The sequence below is a fragment of the Botryllus schlosseri genome, chromosome 11 (assembly GCF_051294905.1).
Source record: "Botryllus schlosseri isolate E-star chromosome 11, Bs_hap1, whole genome shotgun sequence".
Classification (NCBI taxonomy): domain Eukaryota; kingdom Metazoa; phylum Chordata; class Ascidiacea; order Stolidobranchia; family Styelidae; genus Botryllus; species Botryllus schlosseri.
In genome coordinates this window covers 13,877,058-13,892,672 of record NC_137246.1, presented here as the reverse complement: position 1 = coordinate 13,892,672, position 15,615 = coordinate 13,877,058, and the positions used below count along the sequence as shown (strand labels likewise).

At 44.1% G+C, this 15,615-nt stretch overlaps 2 protein-coding genes across 5 annotated transcripts in view; one reads left to right on the top strand and one right to left on the bottom strand.

The window, feature by feature from the left end:
- LOC145450376 (uncharacterized) overlaps positions 1–15,181 on the top strand; it is a 29,602-nt gene extending 14,421 nt beyond the window's left edge. For 2 of the 3 annotated variants that reach the window (XM_080328891.1, XM_080328892.1), the window contains exons 11-18: positions 426–584; positions 652–753; positions 1,445–1,594; positions 1,657–1,797; positions 10,511–10,589; positions 12,803–12,962; positions 13,310–13,508; positions 14,641–15,181. In XM_080328891.1, the coding sequence (XP_080185017.1) occupies positions 426–584; positions 652–753; positions 1,445–1,594; positions 1,657–1,797; positions 10,511–10,589; positions 12,803–12,962; positions 13,310–13,508; positions 14,641–14,796 (1,146 nt within the window). In that variant the 3' untranslated portion in view covers positions 14,797–15,181. The remainder of the gene's footprint in view (positions 1–425; positions 585–651; positions 754–1,444; positions 1,595–1,656; positions 1,798–10,510; positions 10,590–12,802; positions 12,963–13,309; positions 13,509–14,640) is intronic. The other variant, XM_080328893.1, reaches the window with a different exon arrangement.
- LOC145450379 (fibulin-7-like) lies at positions 4,209–9,172 on the bottom strand. Of its 2 annotated transcripts, none has more exons than XM_080328898.1 (8): positions 8,925–9,172; positions 8,327–8,463; positions 8,143–8,252; positions 7,848–8,022; positions 6,798–7,004; positions 6,573–6,675; positions 6,176–6,398; positions 4,209–5,287 (listed from the first exon to the last, which is right to left on the bottom strand). In XM_080328898.1, the coding sequence occupies exons 1-8, from the start codon at positions 9,047–9,049 to the stop codon at positions 4,883–4,885; spliced, it is 1,485 nt and encodes a 494-aa protein (XP_080185024.1). In that variant the 5' UTR covers positions 9,050–9,172; the 3' UTR covers positions 4,209–4,882. The 2 variants fall into 2 exon arrangements, with proteins under 2 accessions (XP_080185024.1, XP_080185025.1); XM_080328899.1 differs by having other exon boundaries at positions 6,203–6,398; positions 8,925–9,171.
- Positions 15,182–15,615: the final 434 nt, after the last annotated feature.

Below are 15,615 nucleotides of genomic sequence, written 5' to 3'. Positions count from 1 at the left end.
ACGCGATTCAACATAATCCTTTGATCAAGCGTGATCGCTGGAGTTATAGTTTTCATTCTGACATATGAAAAGGTGTAAATTTTTTCTGTTTCTATCTATCAGGTGTGACACCTGACATGCGCCAAGCACCGCAATTTTCGTAAATTTTTTCAGTTACATGTGCCATGATATAGGGCCTCGGCCTATTGCACCCGGTATACCCATTTGTTGACTCATAAACATGATGTAACGTGGTTTTTGCCTTGAAACAGTTAAGTAGAAGTGGCATGGAAACATAATCACTGAAGTAAGTAGTGAAAGTAGGCATAACCTACTTGAGTACTCTGGAAAAAAATAGATGTGTTGTGTTACTGACCACCTCCGAGTTTATCCGATACCTTACTCATGTTTCTCGATGGCTGTACCATATACGCATACGTTTCCAGCCAAAGCCTACCTTGACGCCGATCGAGCAAGCGCTGTCGACCAGAAGAAAGAATCGGCTTCGAGAAATGTTGGGAGCCTGCTCCGAAGACGAAATCATGGAGGTCGCGATGCCTCACATAGCCAGGGTCTTTTCGCTGTGGGAATTTTTGGTCACCAAGGTAAATGAGCATTGCCGGACCCTGGCGATGGTGGGTGTTCACGCCGTTGTGCCTTCTAATTGTTCAGGTGGAGAAAAACAAGATGTCCCGTGTGTTTTTCGCCGATATCTACAAGGAATACGAATGCCTGCACAAGTATATCGCAAAACTGGCGGAGAAATATAAGCAGGTGAATCGCTTGTTCACTTTACACTGCTCAAAGATTGTTGGTAAATCTAAGATTTGTTAGAACAAGAAGGTTTTGAGTCGTATCTGTATAATGTAGGTCCAAGTCGCTAATTGAAACATGACTACGGTACAACAAGGGAATAACTTTTTCAATGATCCCCGAGGTATATTTCTTCGATACAATATAAATCAGACTTGAAACACATATAACTACAACCACGCGCATCCCGAAGTTGGGCAAAATAGCTGTTGTTTTGTCAATAATATCTTGCTGCATAATGATTGCCATATCATGTCTCTGGTTGTATCATGTCGCTATCATATTACTGTCTGCGGGAATTCTAGCGATGGTGCACGTTTTTTTCTACTACGGCGCAAAAGTTACGTGACTACTTCGAAGGTTCGCGATTTGGCGTCCATCCTGATTTGTTTTCTTCTTATTCAATACCTTTCCTGACTGATACCGACGGTCAGTCGTGAAGCACTTCTCTCTTTTCCGAAACTGTGTCTATACGATCTGCTTTCAAGGACCTTATGTTAAGCGGAAATCTATTCACAGTCTTTCGCTAGAAGAAAATGACATTTCTTTTGATGTACCCGATCCGTTACAGTGTGCTGTCGCGAAAATTTGACGAATTTGTTGAAGCCAGTCCATAAGTTGCGGTTTCGTGACGTTTTGATTTTCTACGCAGGCTCTGGAGGAGAAAAAGTCTGCCGATCCCGAAACCTCGGAAAAAGTGCCAGACGTGGAGACGGCCGCAACTGGAGAAAATAAGGAAGAGGAAACGAAAAAGGAGAATGTCGAGAAAGCCGGCAGCGAGGTGCAAGTTCTTTTCGCAAAGGTAGGCGAGATTGGAAACGTTCGTCGTTCTGCCGAAGAATTTCAATTGTGGGCTTGTTGCAGCTGGCGGAATCTCTGGGACTGCAAGGCGGCACTCTGGAAAACGCAGAAATCAGCCTGCTTGATCCGGAGGAGGCCATAGGACCGAGGATTATGGGCATGATCAACTCGAGTGGAAGGAGGGGTTACGCTTCGAAGAATGAGGTAAGCCTGCACGTTTTCTTAGTAGAGGTTACATCACTAAGCTGGTGCATCTTCAAATTGCTTATTAGGCCTACTTCCGAACGCTACTACTTTTTGAGGCTTGATGAAAACAGGGGTTTCCAATCTGGTGGCCATGACTCCCTAGGGACCCATACTCCACTATAACGAAAGAAATTAAAATTGAATAAAAATACAGGTGCATCGCTAAGGTACTTCTTGATCTTGAGTTTGTTTCTTCCCTCCACCTCCAAACCAACACATCAACTGAACATGTAACAACGAATTATATTTTAATGTACTCCCATGATTATTGTGTGTTGTATTTTTTTTTTTTAATCATTATAACTACTACTGCCTACTGGTTAATGTAAAACCGTGTTCTTCATTAAAATAACAATTCCTAATTTCTACAAACAATTGAAAAATATGTAGGAGAGGCTCTTGATGTTTGAAAATCTTCAAACATGGCCTAGGTGTGATAATTGTTGGGACCCCCTGCTTTGAACGATGTGAGGCAAGCAACTTGATTTCACAGCTGCGCTGCAGCTCTGTTATATAGAATTCGCGTGTGTATCGGGCAAATAGTTGTTAGTAAACGAAAATGGATCCAAAAGTTCAATCGGAGTTGACCTGCTTTGATACATCAGCAAAATTAAGCATCATTAAACTGTTGCTTCCATATTAATTGCTATCACATTGCGTACTGTCAATACCAAACTAGAGAGGATAAGGACTCGTGTAATTTTCCCACATTTGAGAGAGTCATTATTCCACAGTTACCCATTTATCAATATAAACGATCCTCGCGCCAGGCCACATACACAGTTAAGCAAAGGTAAACAATCATTACTACTCCAGCGTTCGATATAAAATTGGAAATGTGCAATGTGTGTGAGTGTACTGTGTATAGATTGTTAGCTAGGCTGTCACAGTAATAGCTTACAGCTACCGCTATCTCACAGGTGGTGGAATTCTTGGAAGTATTTGTTGTGACATTTCCATCATTACGCACATTAGCTGTGTCATTGTCAAATTTCTCATAGAAAAGTTCTATTATGTTTGACCATTGTGCTAGAATGGCATGCGAATAATAGCTTCTTTGTCGAGACTTTAGCAACGCAGTAGACTTCATTTCAAGGGTAAATACGATGGGGACTTCTAAACTAAAGCGATGAGCAGGAATGTCGAATCCAAGAATTTGTGTTTGTTGGGGGTATTGTTGTGATGCAAACATTGTACTAAATAATAGGCACTTAAGAATAATTGGCGTTTCAATTTGAAACTTCCCTATGAACATGTCAAAACCATAGAAATTTTGATTGTTACCTCCATTTGTTACGTTTTTTTTTAATAATTGCCAGTTATTTACACGTATGATATGTCTTGCTGTGTATTATTAGTCATGTTTAGGGCAAGGTTTTGCAACTTTTTTTACAGCTTCCTAGATATTCAGATTCTATGTACTATGATGTTTTAAGCTGTTTGGAGGGATTTTATAGTGCAACTTTTTGCAACTTTTCTCTATTTCTCATGCCAATTTTTACTGCAACTTTTATCAAATATTGCGTTAAAATGTAAAGGAGTGCTATAAAATGCTTCTAGTATAGTTCTATTCTCTTTGATCTGCAAAACAAAGAGCTATTGATAGCTTAGCTGCATCTCACTGTTATCTATGACACAATTGCTTGCAAGCAAGAAGTTCAACTACCCCTGCCAAGCACGATCGTGCCCGAACAATATGTAAATAGTTCGCGTTTATTAATTCTGTCGTTGAAATTTGAAATAGTTTCCCACCGCCGAGAGTGAGTTTTTCTGTAATGCATTGCGTCAAGTTTGCAGACCTAGGGGGTTTGGGGTGTGTTATTTGACTTGTTTTAGGGGGAGGGGTTATAGCTATGCTGTTTGGCTTTGGGGGGGGGGGGGAAATTACTCTCGTATTGCGTAATTTTCTTGCTATGTGCCGGATAAAATGTAATTTTTGGGAGTTTGACCAGATCGTGGGTTAAATTACCATAAAGTAACAAATTGAATGCAACTTTCTCGTGATTTTATTGCAACAAAAACTTGCCCTAGTCATGTTGTTACTAATGATCTTCAAATTACATTACATCTCGCATGCGTTGCGACACATCCTCTGCACCTTGCTAGGTAAGGGTCTGGTCTACTACGTCATGCAGGTAGGCTGCTGTTTATTACCGTAGCACAGCAGAAAAGAGCATGATGTTCTGCATTTATCTGACTTTGTCCAGCCATGTGCAGGGTCGGCATACAACAATGCGCAATAAATTATCATGTTACTTATTTGTCCATTAAGGTGCACTTTTTGATATCTCCAACTTTTGAAACTCCACGTTTAAACATTTGCTGCTAAACTGACCAATTCCAAGTTCATCCAAATACAAGTCTACTACTTTTGTTGGTGTTGGTTAAAATTTATTGAAATGAACCAATATACTAGAAAGCTAACAAAATACACAAAGACGTTAAGCTGTATGTTTATGTATATCATTAATTTGTAATTTTCCATTCGCGTCGATGCTACTCACGCCATCTAAACGTATGTACATGCGGGCATACTAATAAAATGCAACATAAGCTGTTAAAATACTTTCTTTGGCAATTGAAATCTTTGACAACTAGATCTGTGCATGCCAAAATTGAGCATTAGGAATAGGAAGATGAAAATATTTGTAATAAATCAAGTAAAAATAGAATAAACTCAGTAATGACAGTTGGGTACAAATTAGGCCATCAATGAAAGCATATAGAAACTACTCTTCTGAGGCAAGTATGCATGTTCACCATGATATAAATCGTTCGGGAGAGGATACGATATTGACCTCCCTGGGCACTGCTTGCTGCTACCCATGCGAAAAGCCAACTCTGAAGTGGCTTCCTGATCTTCATCAATCTTCATTTTGTGTATCGGTTAATTAGGAAAAAGATGTTTGAGAGCCGCTGCTTCTTCCGCAACGGATTCATTTGTAGTGTCGGAACCCTGAATCTGGTGTTTGCTTGTTAGAAATGACGCTGTGTACCTGGTCTCCTTGGCATGTCTCATCATGGGGGCTGCTTTAGCTTGTGTTCAGAAGTCGTACATGGAAACGTAAATGGTAACTGTGAGCATGCGACTGTCGCGCATGTTGCCGCTCGGATGATAAGTGGCCATGTCGATCTTTAACTCGTGGGTACTTGGACCCATCAAGTCTCCTGACACTACGAGCTTAGCCCGCGGATGGTACATTGACGATTGTTTCAGCATGAACAATCCCTCATCGTTGCCTTGAACGATATTGAAGTTGTACTTCTGGCGTCTACGCCGTGCCGAGTATGACATGTGAAGGAGAGCGGTGTTTGATGGAATACTGGAGGGTATCGCGATGTAGTGATAGGATATACTGAGCGCCGCTCGCTTGCATTCTTTTTTGGTTGCCAGTCCTTCGTCGGCCATCTTGCCGCATCTTTGTCGACGGCAGATGTTGGTCGTCACCTTTGAACAAAGGATTCGTTTAAAAGAGATTCATGCCACCGTCAGATTGGAACTAGAAGAGTGTATCGATTCGTGAAATTGCAAGATTAAAGCAACAGTGAAGTCACCACCAGGGCTGGGCAACATCGAGTACCTGACTGATTCAGGTGCGAATAAAGAATCGCGTATTGGGGTACCACTGATGAGTTCAAATTGAAAATAATACCCGTTCTCCACCACATTTAAGGTTGTTAGGTGTATTTTCGACCATACCTTAATTTACTATCTCACTGCACTTTTAACAGTGGTGTGTGGGTTGATCACGACATCAAAGAAATCTCATTTCTGTTAATGTTCCTAATATATTATTACATGCATTGGATGCTGTGATACCAATAGCCGAGGCTTCAAGTATTGCTCAGCGGGAGAATGTACAGAAACTATGACTCTCGGCGGAAAGGGGCATATCATTTCAATATTTGAAAAAATCGTCTCGTAATACGCGACTCGAATCATGAGAATTGATACTCGATTCAGAACAGAGCGCCCGAATCATTGCGCCCAGCCCTGGTCCCACTTTGACAAGATAAGTGCTGATCGCAATTCAGTTTTTCAAAATCAACCATTTTGATTCCAATCAGCGTGACACATGCTACTGTGAAAGTGAAAAATTGATGTGTGATTGATAGCAAGCCAAATTATCATGCGACACGGACGGCAATGCAATATGGTAGCTCGCTACGATCACAGCAAACTCATCGTTGATTAATCGTGGTCAATGGACAAAAACGCGTGGAAAATATGCTAAAAATCTTCTGGTCGAATCGTTTCTTCGGCACTTATGAAGGGTCGCTCCGGCGAGCACTGTTGCTTCAGTCTGGCTGTTAGTAGCACGGCAATCACACTTACTAGGTTTGCTTGGGAGGTATTTCCCACCTGTCTATAACCAAACTCGTCGGTCTTCATGACTTTTCTGTAAATGCTGCTCCCGTCATCGCGAACGGGACATTTCGGCGGCTGCACGCATTCGTGACCGCCGTGAGTGTTCACGCAAGTCTCGTTTTCGGTGCATTTAGTCATTCTGCGGTCGCATTCGTTGATGTCGACACAATTGAATCCGATTTTCTCGTATCTAAGAACACATTACGAAGATTCAACTGCAGTCGGGAAATTATGTAACGTAATTCAGTAAATTATGAAACCGAATGTGTCTTGGGAGTCGCATACCGTCTAAGGTAGGCATGTTGATGGGCTCATTCCTTTTATTATACCACATTAATCTGGTGAAATAGTGAAAGAATCTTACCCGTCCGGACACAGGCATTGGTAAGATCCAGGCAGATCGAGACATCTCCATTGACATTTCTTTCCTTTCCCCGAGGCACATTCGGCTTCGTCCAGACAGAGACCTGCGGGTGGCACCCCAATATTACTCACACGATACAATGATCATCACCTATGTATCACTACCCATTCCGCTATAGGCCCTGAACATATTTCGACACATTACATTCACACGTAATTCACGTACCGCCGATGTACGTAAATCCTCTGTGACATCTGCAATGGAACGACCCTTGCGAATTGTAGCATTCCGAGTATTCCGGACAGGTCGTGCTGACTTGACATTCGTCGACGTCTTTGCAGTATCGGCCGTGGGTCATTTCGTCTTTTTGATACCCGTCTTGACATTCGCATTCGTAAGAGCCGACAGTGTTTTTGCACGTTTCGCCCAAAGCTGCAAAATATGACAATTAGTTCTAACGTTTTCCGATGCGAAATGGAGAGGAATGTGAAGTCAAACGAGTTTGGAAATCGTCTGGAAACTTGACTTGTGGCATTTTCTTTTGAGCATTCGCGGTTCGCTGACTTATGTGAGATATCGCTGACGTCTGTCATCATTGTTAGTATTGAAAACAAACATAATGTCGTATTGTTCGACCGGATATCACATTGGCTGCCGCTTTCCCAAGAATAAGGTACCCTTTGAATTGTTATAATGGATGTGTCCTTAGTCTCGCATTGCCCTGTGGAAATTTCCGCTTCGAGGATGTGAACCGTGGTCGTAGTTCTTCTATATACCTACAGCCATGTCCCCCCGCATTCAACGATAGTATTATGTGTGGTCTAATGTATGTCATCATTATGGTTTCGTGTTTCAATCCCCCTTCGTGCCTGCATTACTTTGGCAGTCTGGTGTACCTACAATTACAATGAGTCAAGCAGAGACACATTCCTTGCAGTGAGTCATTGAATTTATTTTTTAATTCAGCTTCTGTGTTTATATGTCAAACACTTTTTGATATTGGCACCCTCGCTTATGCTCCTGTGTCTGGGTTGTAATTCTCTCTGTTGCTATCTTATCGCTACGCTCATTGGCCATGTGTAGTTGCATTACTTCTGTTTTTGTATTAATAGCTGTCTGCTGTGATTTTAAGGCTGGCGAAAACATTCATCAGTTTTTATCAAGTTGTCGACTTTCGCCATTAGCGTGATGCATTTGGCGCAGTACATTCGAGACACGTACCTTAGGACCATGACATCACGCGCCGAGTAATCCGACAAGATAATATTTTCCTACCTCTACACATCGTTGAGTCCTCGCATTCATCTCTGTCACGGCATGTTCCGTTCCCGTTTTCGAGGTACCCCTTCTTGCATTCGCATCGGTACGAGCCTCTCGTGTTGATACAGTACTGGTTGGAGTCGCATGGATTGTACATGCATTCGTTTATGTCGCGACAGAACCGCCCCATCTGTTTGGAAATATGGGCATTTGATGGCGACAACACAACACTAGGTTTAAGTTGGTTCTGGAGATATTCGATTTTAAGTTGAAACAAATGCACTTTAGTTCAATACGGTGATCTGCTTACCTTCTTGGAGCCTGGTGAACATTGGCATTCATATGACCCTAAAGTGTTGACGCATTTTATCCCTGAGCCACAGTATCCCAGCTCACATTCATCCATATCGATGCAATGACCTAGCGAAGTATTGAATAGAGAGATGATTATGTGCCATAGCAATCGCGCATTCGCGTGCTTTGTGAGATTGTACCTTCGCCGTTCATGATGAATCCTCTGTGACACAAGCACGTGAAGCTTCCCCATACGTTTCTGCAAATCTGTCCCGGTCTGCAGGCGTCTGACTCCTGGCATTCATCGACGTCTTCACATCCACCGCCGGGAACATACCTGTCAACCAGCTACTATTAGTTTATCCTGCGTTTGGCTATTTCGAGAGTGGGATCTCGCGTGGGCGCAGTTGACTGAATAAAATTAACTGTGACCGAATTCCTGAATTTTGAACGTCAATTCAATCGTGTTTCCCTTGAGCAATGCTGAGCTGCACTTTTGAGCCTTGAGGAATAATTCCGCGTGCGTTCATGCATTTGGACACTTTATCTGAATTCGTGAACTCGTGCACTGTATGCACCTAGCAGTCTCTAAGAATTGGGGGAAATGTACCTTGAAAATCCCGTTTTGAGGACCGACTTTATTAATACTGTACATTTATAAGGAATGTAGCTTTGAAGACAGTGGCATTCAAATCTCCCATTCTTCAATTCCCAAATCTTGTCGGTATTAGCAATACAAGTATGCGGTCAATATCTAATAACAGTACATTTTTCTAACAAAGACACAGCGTAGTGTACCTCAATCCCGCCGCGCATATAGGTCCATCCCTTCCGGTGGCCACGAGCACGCTTTCCACAACTTCGTCAGCGAAGCACATCTGGGTTGCCAGTCCCAATATGACAATCCCCGCAAGGGACTTCATGTTGCGAATAATTATCTAGCTCGATATCTATATAGGCAACTGAAGATCCTATGCTTCAACGCCGAGCACTACAAACTCCAAATCTAAACGTAAATGAAACGAAATTCACATACTGTTGGCGAAAGCTAGGACATGTCCCGCTCTTGCACTCGCACTGATGGTCTGTGCGATGTTTTGATACCACTGGGAGACTGACATAATTGCCATTGAAAAGATTACGGTGGTTGCTAATGTTCTATCATGTAATATTATCCGCTTTGTCAACTGATGAATAGTCGATGCTATAAATGCTCGTTTGCTGAGTGAATCGAGATCGTAACATGTACACTACGTGGGAAATAATTGGCCAGAAGTAGAAAAGAAATGCGTCTGCTCACCACGCGATTTCCGCCAAGATGACGAGTACGCTCCATCAAGCTAACACATTTGCTATACCTTGACCAAAAAGCTTTCTGGCCGAACGTGTACTATGCTTCCCTTCCTGCGTCCATCTCCACAATAAGCGAGGAATTACAACGATACGTTTCCGTTCACTTTATTGCTTCATGGAGAGGTGTTAATAACTCGCTTGTACCCTTATGGCAGTAATGAAAGATCATTACCATGCCAATGTTAATAGGTACCAAATACTGTCACCTCTGGCAGGCTATTCAAGTCGCTTTAGATATGGAGAATAGTCGATGCCTAATCCGTACTGAACGCGAAAAGTCCTTTCACGTCATCAGATGGCACCTGGAAAGCATATTATGCATATCGGCCGCATGGCAGCGAATTGTTACACATCATGGCGTACCGGTGTACTGCCACCGTCCAATTGTTCTATGCACACTGCACAGGGTCGTACCGCCAAGTTCTCGTCTTGTATGCGCAACACTTTCAAAGGCAGATATTGTTATGTGTCGGGCTGTTTTTCGCCACGAATGTAGTTGTTTTTAATAACATGGTGATGATTACATTAATCAAGGCTAAATGCACACCCAATGCTCTTTCTAAAGTAATATTTCCGAGCCGGTTTCCGGAGTAGACGGTGGGCATATCGCACATTCCGATGCATAATAGCTACCCATCCTTTCTCACGCCTTATGCGTTTCAAAGGGCGCCAGCCCTCGTTAGCGACGGTATTAGTGAGCTATTACACGCGACACATTATATACATCTAACGATGCTGGCGGCATCAAATTAGCGATCCTTTTAATTCAGCCAAGACGGACCTTGAAATATCAGAGTGTTTTAGCGCGGTTATCAAAATATCTGCAGACCATGCATGGTAATAGAGCGCCCGAGTGTTTGCAATAGACGTTGCACACTTCAAACGCCTACGGAGGTCATCAAGGGGATAATCCCGTACGCAAGTCGCCTATCTCCGAGAGCGGACGGGCTTTCGGCGCGTTACTTGAATTCCTTTGCAAGAAACGCGCGTTTCACGGAAATACTGAGGCGTTTTCGATCTTTTCTTGACAGGATAAAAGGAAGAATACGTACGCCGCTTACGCCGTGGCCGACCCGAAGAAAGACCAGCCGGCGAGCGCCGCTGTCGAAGGTAAGCAGATATTTCGAGCATTTCCGACGCGCGGCGTCGCCCTGACCTTTTCTATTGACTCTATCGCTCTTCGAATTGGATTCTCCTGCGATTACCGTAAACTCTATCAACAAACAACGCGGAATCGACCGTTCTTATTCATCCAAATAAACGGGCGATAAGACATTAACGTTCGACAGCGATGCGAGTGCTGTCGGCGCGTGCCGAATTGTGACCGAGCGGTGGTATTTATATAGCGATACCAAACAGAAATAGTGATTCGAAACGGCAATGTGGGTTTTCCAAGACTGAAGAGTCTATCGATGATTTTACTACCGCTTTACCGTGTTCGGAATTCCGCTAATCCTGTCTTAGTGGTAAGACCCTTCGCAGTAAACTAGGGTTAAACCAAATCGAGTAGCCGAACTGTACCATGAGGCTTTGAGCATTCGAATACCACTCGTTATGACGTAATAAATATGTCCATTTTTTGCGGCCGCAAAGAATTATGCCAGTTACACATCGCGTTAAGGATAACTTGGTATGTTTGCGTCCGTACCTAGCACTTTGTAACAATGCTTCGGGCTGATCACCTCACGATTTCACGGAAGTTTCTGCGCCACGTTTTTGATGCAGGCATAGGACTGATCGGCTTTTCAAGGCTCGCACGATGGGAAGCCAGTATCGAAACTATAATTTTCGTCGATAATGTAACACTTAGTAGAAAGAGGCGTGTAATTTCGGTGCTCCAGGAAATTGTCTCTCGCTAATGGACGCGAAGAATTACAATTAATACTCTGTTCGGATTCGAGTTCTCAAGTCATTCCGCCCGGTCCTAGTTACAACTCCATCGGAACGGCTCCAACGAATAATCCGATTGTGATATTGAAATTGTCGGTGCTTAGAGTGTTACCACGCTCCGCAATATATATATATGTCCCGCGCTAATAGGATTGTCCTGCCGAACCGCGTCAAATCCGAAGATTTTCCGTTGTTATCTCATATCCGCTACGGTCCCGTTATTTTGTTTACGAAATACGGGCGAATTCTTTAGCACAATATAATCTCTTCTCGTAATCGCCGCTCGGATATTAACGGTGTCGTTGCCGGCTCGAATTCGCGCTACGCCGGTAATCCCGGCGCATAGAGACGCGGATTTCACGGCGGCGGCGCGCGCGCATTTGTAACCCTGTCGATCGCTACGCGTTGCGACCCAATTCGCGGGCTCGCGTCTCTACGATAACATCGTAAACTTCCGCTTTTTTATACCTCTCCGAGTATTAATAGATTTGAGATTGCCGGCGAGCGTTGCGCTCGTGAGAAAGATCGCACTTTTGATTATCTCTATCTCGTAGCCGCGGCTTCAAAGCGGTGCGCGATCGAGTGGCATAAAGAATTCTTTTCGGCTGCGTGCTTCAATTTGCGGGACACCTTGTTGCTGTGGTGGTGTCGCGGACTTAAGCCTTGGCTGCGCACTTGAAAAAATCCTAAAAATCCTTGAAAATTGTTGGTGCTCATTGTCGACTGTCGTATGTCGATATATACCTACTTGCTGCGATATCTCGACCATTGAATTGCCGGTTTTCCGGGAATTGCGCGGATTGCGTGTCCTTGTGTGACTGCATAATTTGGGTTTGGCGTCTGGCTACCAGACTAGTATTACTGATATTACGAGAGAGGTTTATAATTGCGTCTTCATGGCTTGTGCACGTTGCTTCTGAACCGTGCTGAGTTACGCGGCCAATCCATTCTGAACTTGTCCCGCGGGAAACTCGTGTACCCCTGATCTAGATTACAGCGGCAGTTTCCGCTACAATCGGCGGGTTCCGCTTTAGAGTTTGATACTTATCGGCGAACGCACTTGAGCGCAATCTAATTTTTGGCACTCGAGATCGGGATATTTACTTGACCCCGTCGGTATCCTCGTATCCTGGAAATTGGCGGCACTCGTTTCGCAATACACCCGTGAAATATTGCTTTGCACTGTAAGTAGAGGGCTGGGTAAAATCAAGTACCTGTGATTCGCGCCGTAAATAACAATTATTGTATGCAACACAATTGTGACAACTTCGGTTCTAATGGTTGGAATCGAACTTCGATGCGTGGCGTTTTTAAGCGACCTGACATTTTAATCGAGCAGCGAGACATATTTAAGAAAATAAGTTCAATATACAAACATTCATACTCTCCGAGAATGTAATGCGACGTACTTGACAATATTCCTATTTTCACAGCAGCGAAGCCCGTTCAAACCGAGTCGACTTCGACAATGCTAAGCGCGCCCGCGCAAGGCGCGAACATGCCGCCGCTGAAACCGATGGGTCAACCCGCGCCGACCGAGCCCGTCGTGGCCGCCGCCGAAACGCTGACTCAGCCCGTCGCAGACGAACCCGCGTAAGTAGATTGGACAGTAGGGTAATTGAATTACCGTTTAGAGATAACATCAATCGGAGCGCAGCTCGTCGCTGAAATAACATCGCGAAAGTATAGTGTAGTCGCTCCACAAAATTCGCTTGCTTGTTTTCCAAAGTTGGTCAAGTAGGTATCATACTCGGGTGGAAGTAGCGTAAATTTCGATTCAAGTAAATTACGAAATAGCGGTGTAAGAATTCTAGACTGAGGTTTGCTTGAAAAACTGAATCATGTCAAGTAGAAGTATGCTAACATCATAACCAATTGAGTAAATAGTGCAAGTAGGCAAAATGTACTTTGTGTCTCACCGCCTATGTTGTTTTCGCCAGTCCGATGGAGACCGAGCAGACCGCACAGGCCGCGGTCGAGACGGCGGCCGGCGGCGAAATCGCGGGCGAGGCCGAGCCAGCGGCGGCCGGCACCGGCACGCAGCTGATTCAAATCGGACAGGGGGAAGACCAGCAGTTTATCGAAGTGCCCGAAGGCTACACCCTGATTCAGACGCCGGAAGGCCTCGTCATGTCGCAGGTAATTAGGCGGGTTGTTTGTGTGTTTTTGCGGGCGGTTGTTTACGAAACGCGGAGCGGCGGGCGACCTTTGTTGTGTTGTTTACGGCAACGTTGGGGATAAGTGATTGCCGCGCGTGGGAATGCTAATAATGTTTATATTGTATTGATTTGAGCGCGAGGTAGTGCACTGTTTAAATACTTGGGATCAGCGGATTTGATATTGTAAAATCGAAACCCCGTTCCGAATTTGCGCTAGAAATCGGAGTCCTTGCATATTGTGCGGGTCGGATGCTTTCAAAAGTCGCTTGTAAGTTCAAGGTTACTTGAAATGCCGGAATTCATCCGAAAACCTATCTTTACAATTCGCGCTCACTCATGTACAATACCAGCATACAGAGGTGGTCAAAATAGTTATCGCACAAGTAATTAAAAAGTAAGTGTTCTAAGCCTACCTTTGCTTAAAAAAAATGAAAACTGAAGTAGGATAATTAGCGCAGCGTTGTGAGATCCACAACGAATAACGGTCTCGCGTCGCTATTATGACGTCGCAATCCCACCTCCCGACGAACGTCGTCACATCAGGAGTAGGGCTGGGAAAAATCGACTACCTGAGTGAATCGATTCTGAATCACGTGTTATGCTTCGAGTCGAGTCGAGTATTCGAGTATCACTCATTATGACGTCACAACAGTATATACTATGTTAAAATTCAAATATGTACCTTTTATGCCACCACAAACAACATAACGCATGTTATCCATCACATTAAAGATACTTTGGTATTTTTCCAACCATAATGATTTCATTGCACTTCTTGACAATATTGTGTGGATTGATCATGACTTCGGAAATGTGTTATTTCCAGTAACGTTCGTAGCTTTGTACTATGACTCGTATGCTGCGACACGGCCAATCAAGGTTTCAAGGCTTCCTCAGTGAAAATTAGTATCAAAACTATAATTCTCGTTAGTAAATTACCTTTCAGTTGCGAGGAGGAGCGTATAATTTCAGTACTCGAAAAAATCGTGTTTTACTACTCGACTCGAATCATCAAAATTAATGCTCGATTCAGATTCGAGTACTCGAATCATGGTGCCCAGCCCTAATCAGGAGTAGCTTTTGGAAAATTTAGTTTCTTCTCTAATTCGCAGCCGGGCACCACCATATCGCAAGGAGAAGACGGGGTGATTTACATCACACACGCAGACGGCACCACAACGCCGCTGAACGCCGCGACGCAGCAGGCAGTTCAAATGGAAACCGTGGAGTCGCTCTTGGCTTTGGACGGTCAGCAGGCGGAAACCTGAATCGCGGCGCGGAACTGCGGTTTCTAGTGTTGGATATTCGGGCGGGCGCGCGCGCCGCCGGGCGGCCCCGACGCCTTCATTTGCGCCAGAGGATCATGCCGTGTGATGTCGTTCGTAGTATTGCTCCTACCATGTTTCAGTTGTTGTTATTTCCGCGTTTTTTTGCCAAGTTGAAAACCGTGCCGTGGCAAGTAAGTGGTTGTAAAAGCATCCGCGTCAATGTAGCGCGCGTTTTTCTACGTATTGCTTTCGCGAACGCGCGGCCAGTCGCAAAAGACTCTCGCCGCGTATGAGTTCGTGGTGGTTGATTCGTTGTTTGATTTGACTTTTGTCCGTTCGGTCGCTACGCGCCGTCTTCTATCATCAATACAGTGTAATGAGGCTATGTGCTCGGCTGGTGTTGTGTCTGTTCTCAATGGGCGGGATATTTTTAGCGATGTCCTGAAAGGTAAATATAAGTGCGCTCGTAACACGTGACTATTTGAAGGTGTGTGGTTAGTGATGTTGAATAACGAAATGGTACTTCGTTTTTCTCGACCTGTGTTTGAAATGGATATGGAGCGGATATAGACCTTCGAATGTTAGCATAAGATGGGCTCGGCGCTAGGTGACCATGAAGGTTGAAGCACCCTTAGCAATCGGGCTCAAGAAGAATCTTAGCCTGCTCTGACGATGTCTCTTTGCTGCCCGAATGGTTGTTTTGTTATTCTTGCTATAGTATATGCAAAGTGATATTGCGTTGGTCTATTTGTGCAGACAACAACTCGGTATGCTTATATTTTCCTGTGACAATGCAGTGACGTCGCAATGTGCGGGTCG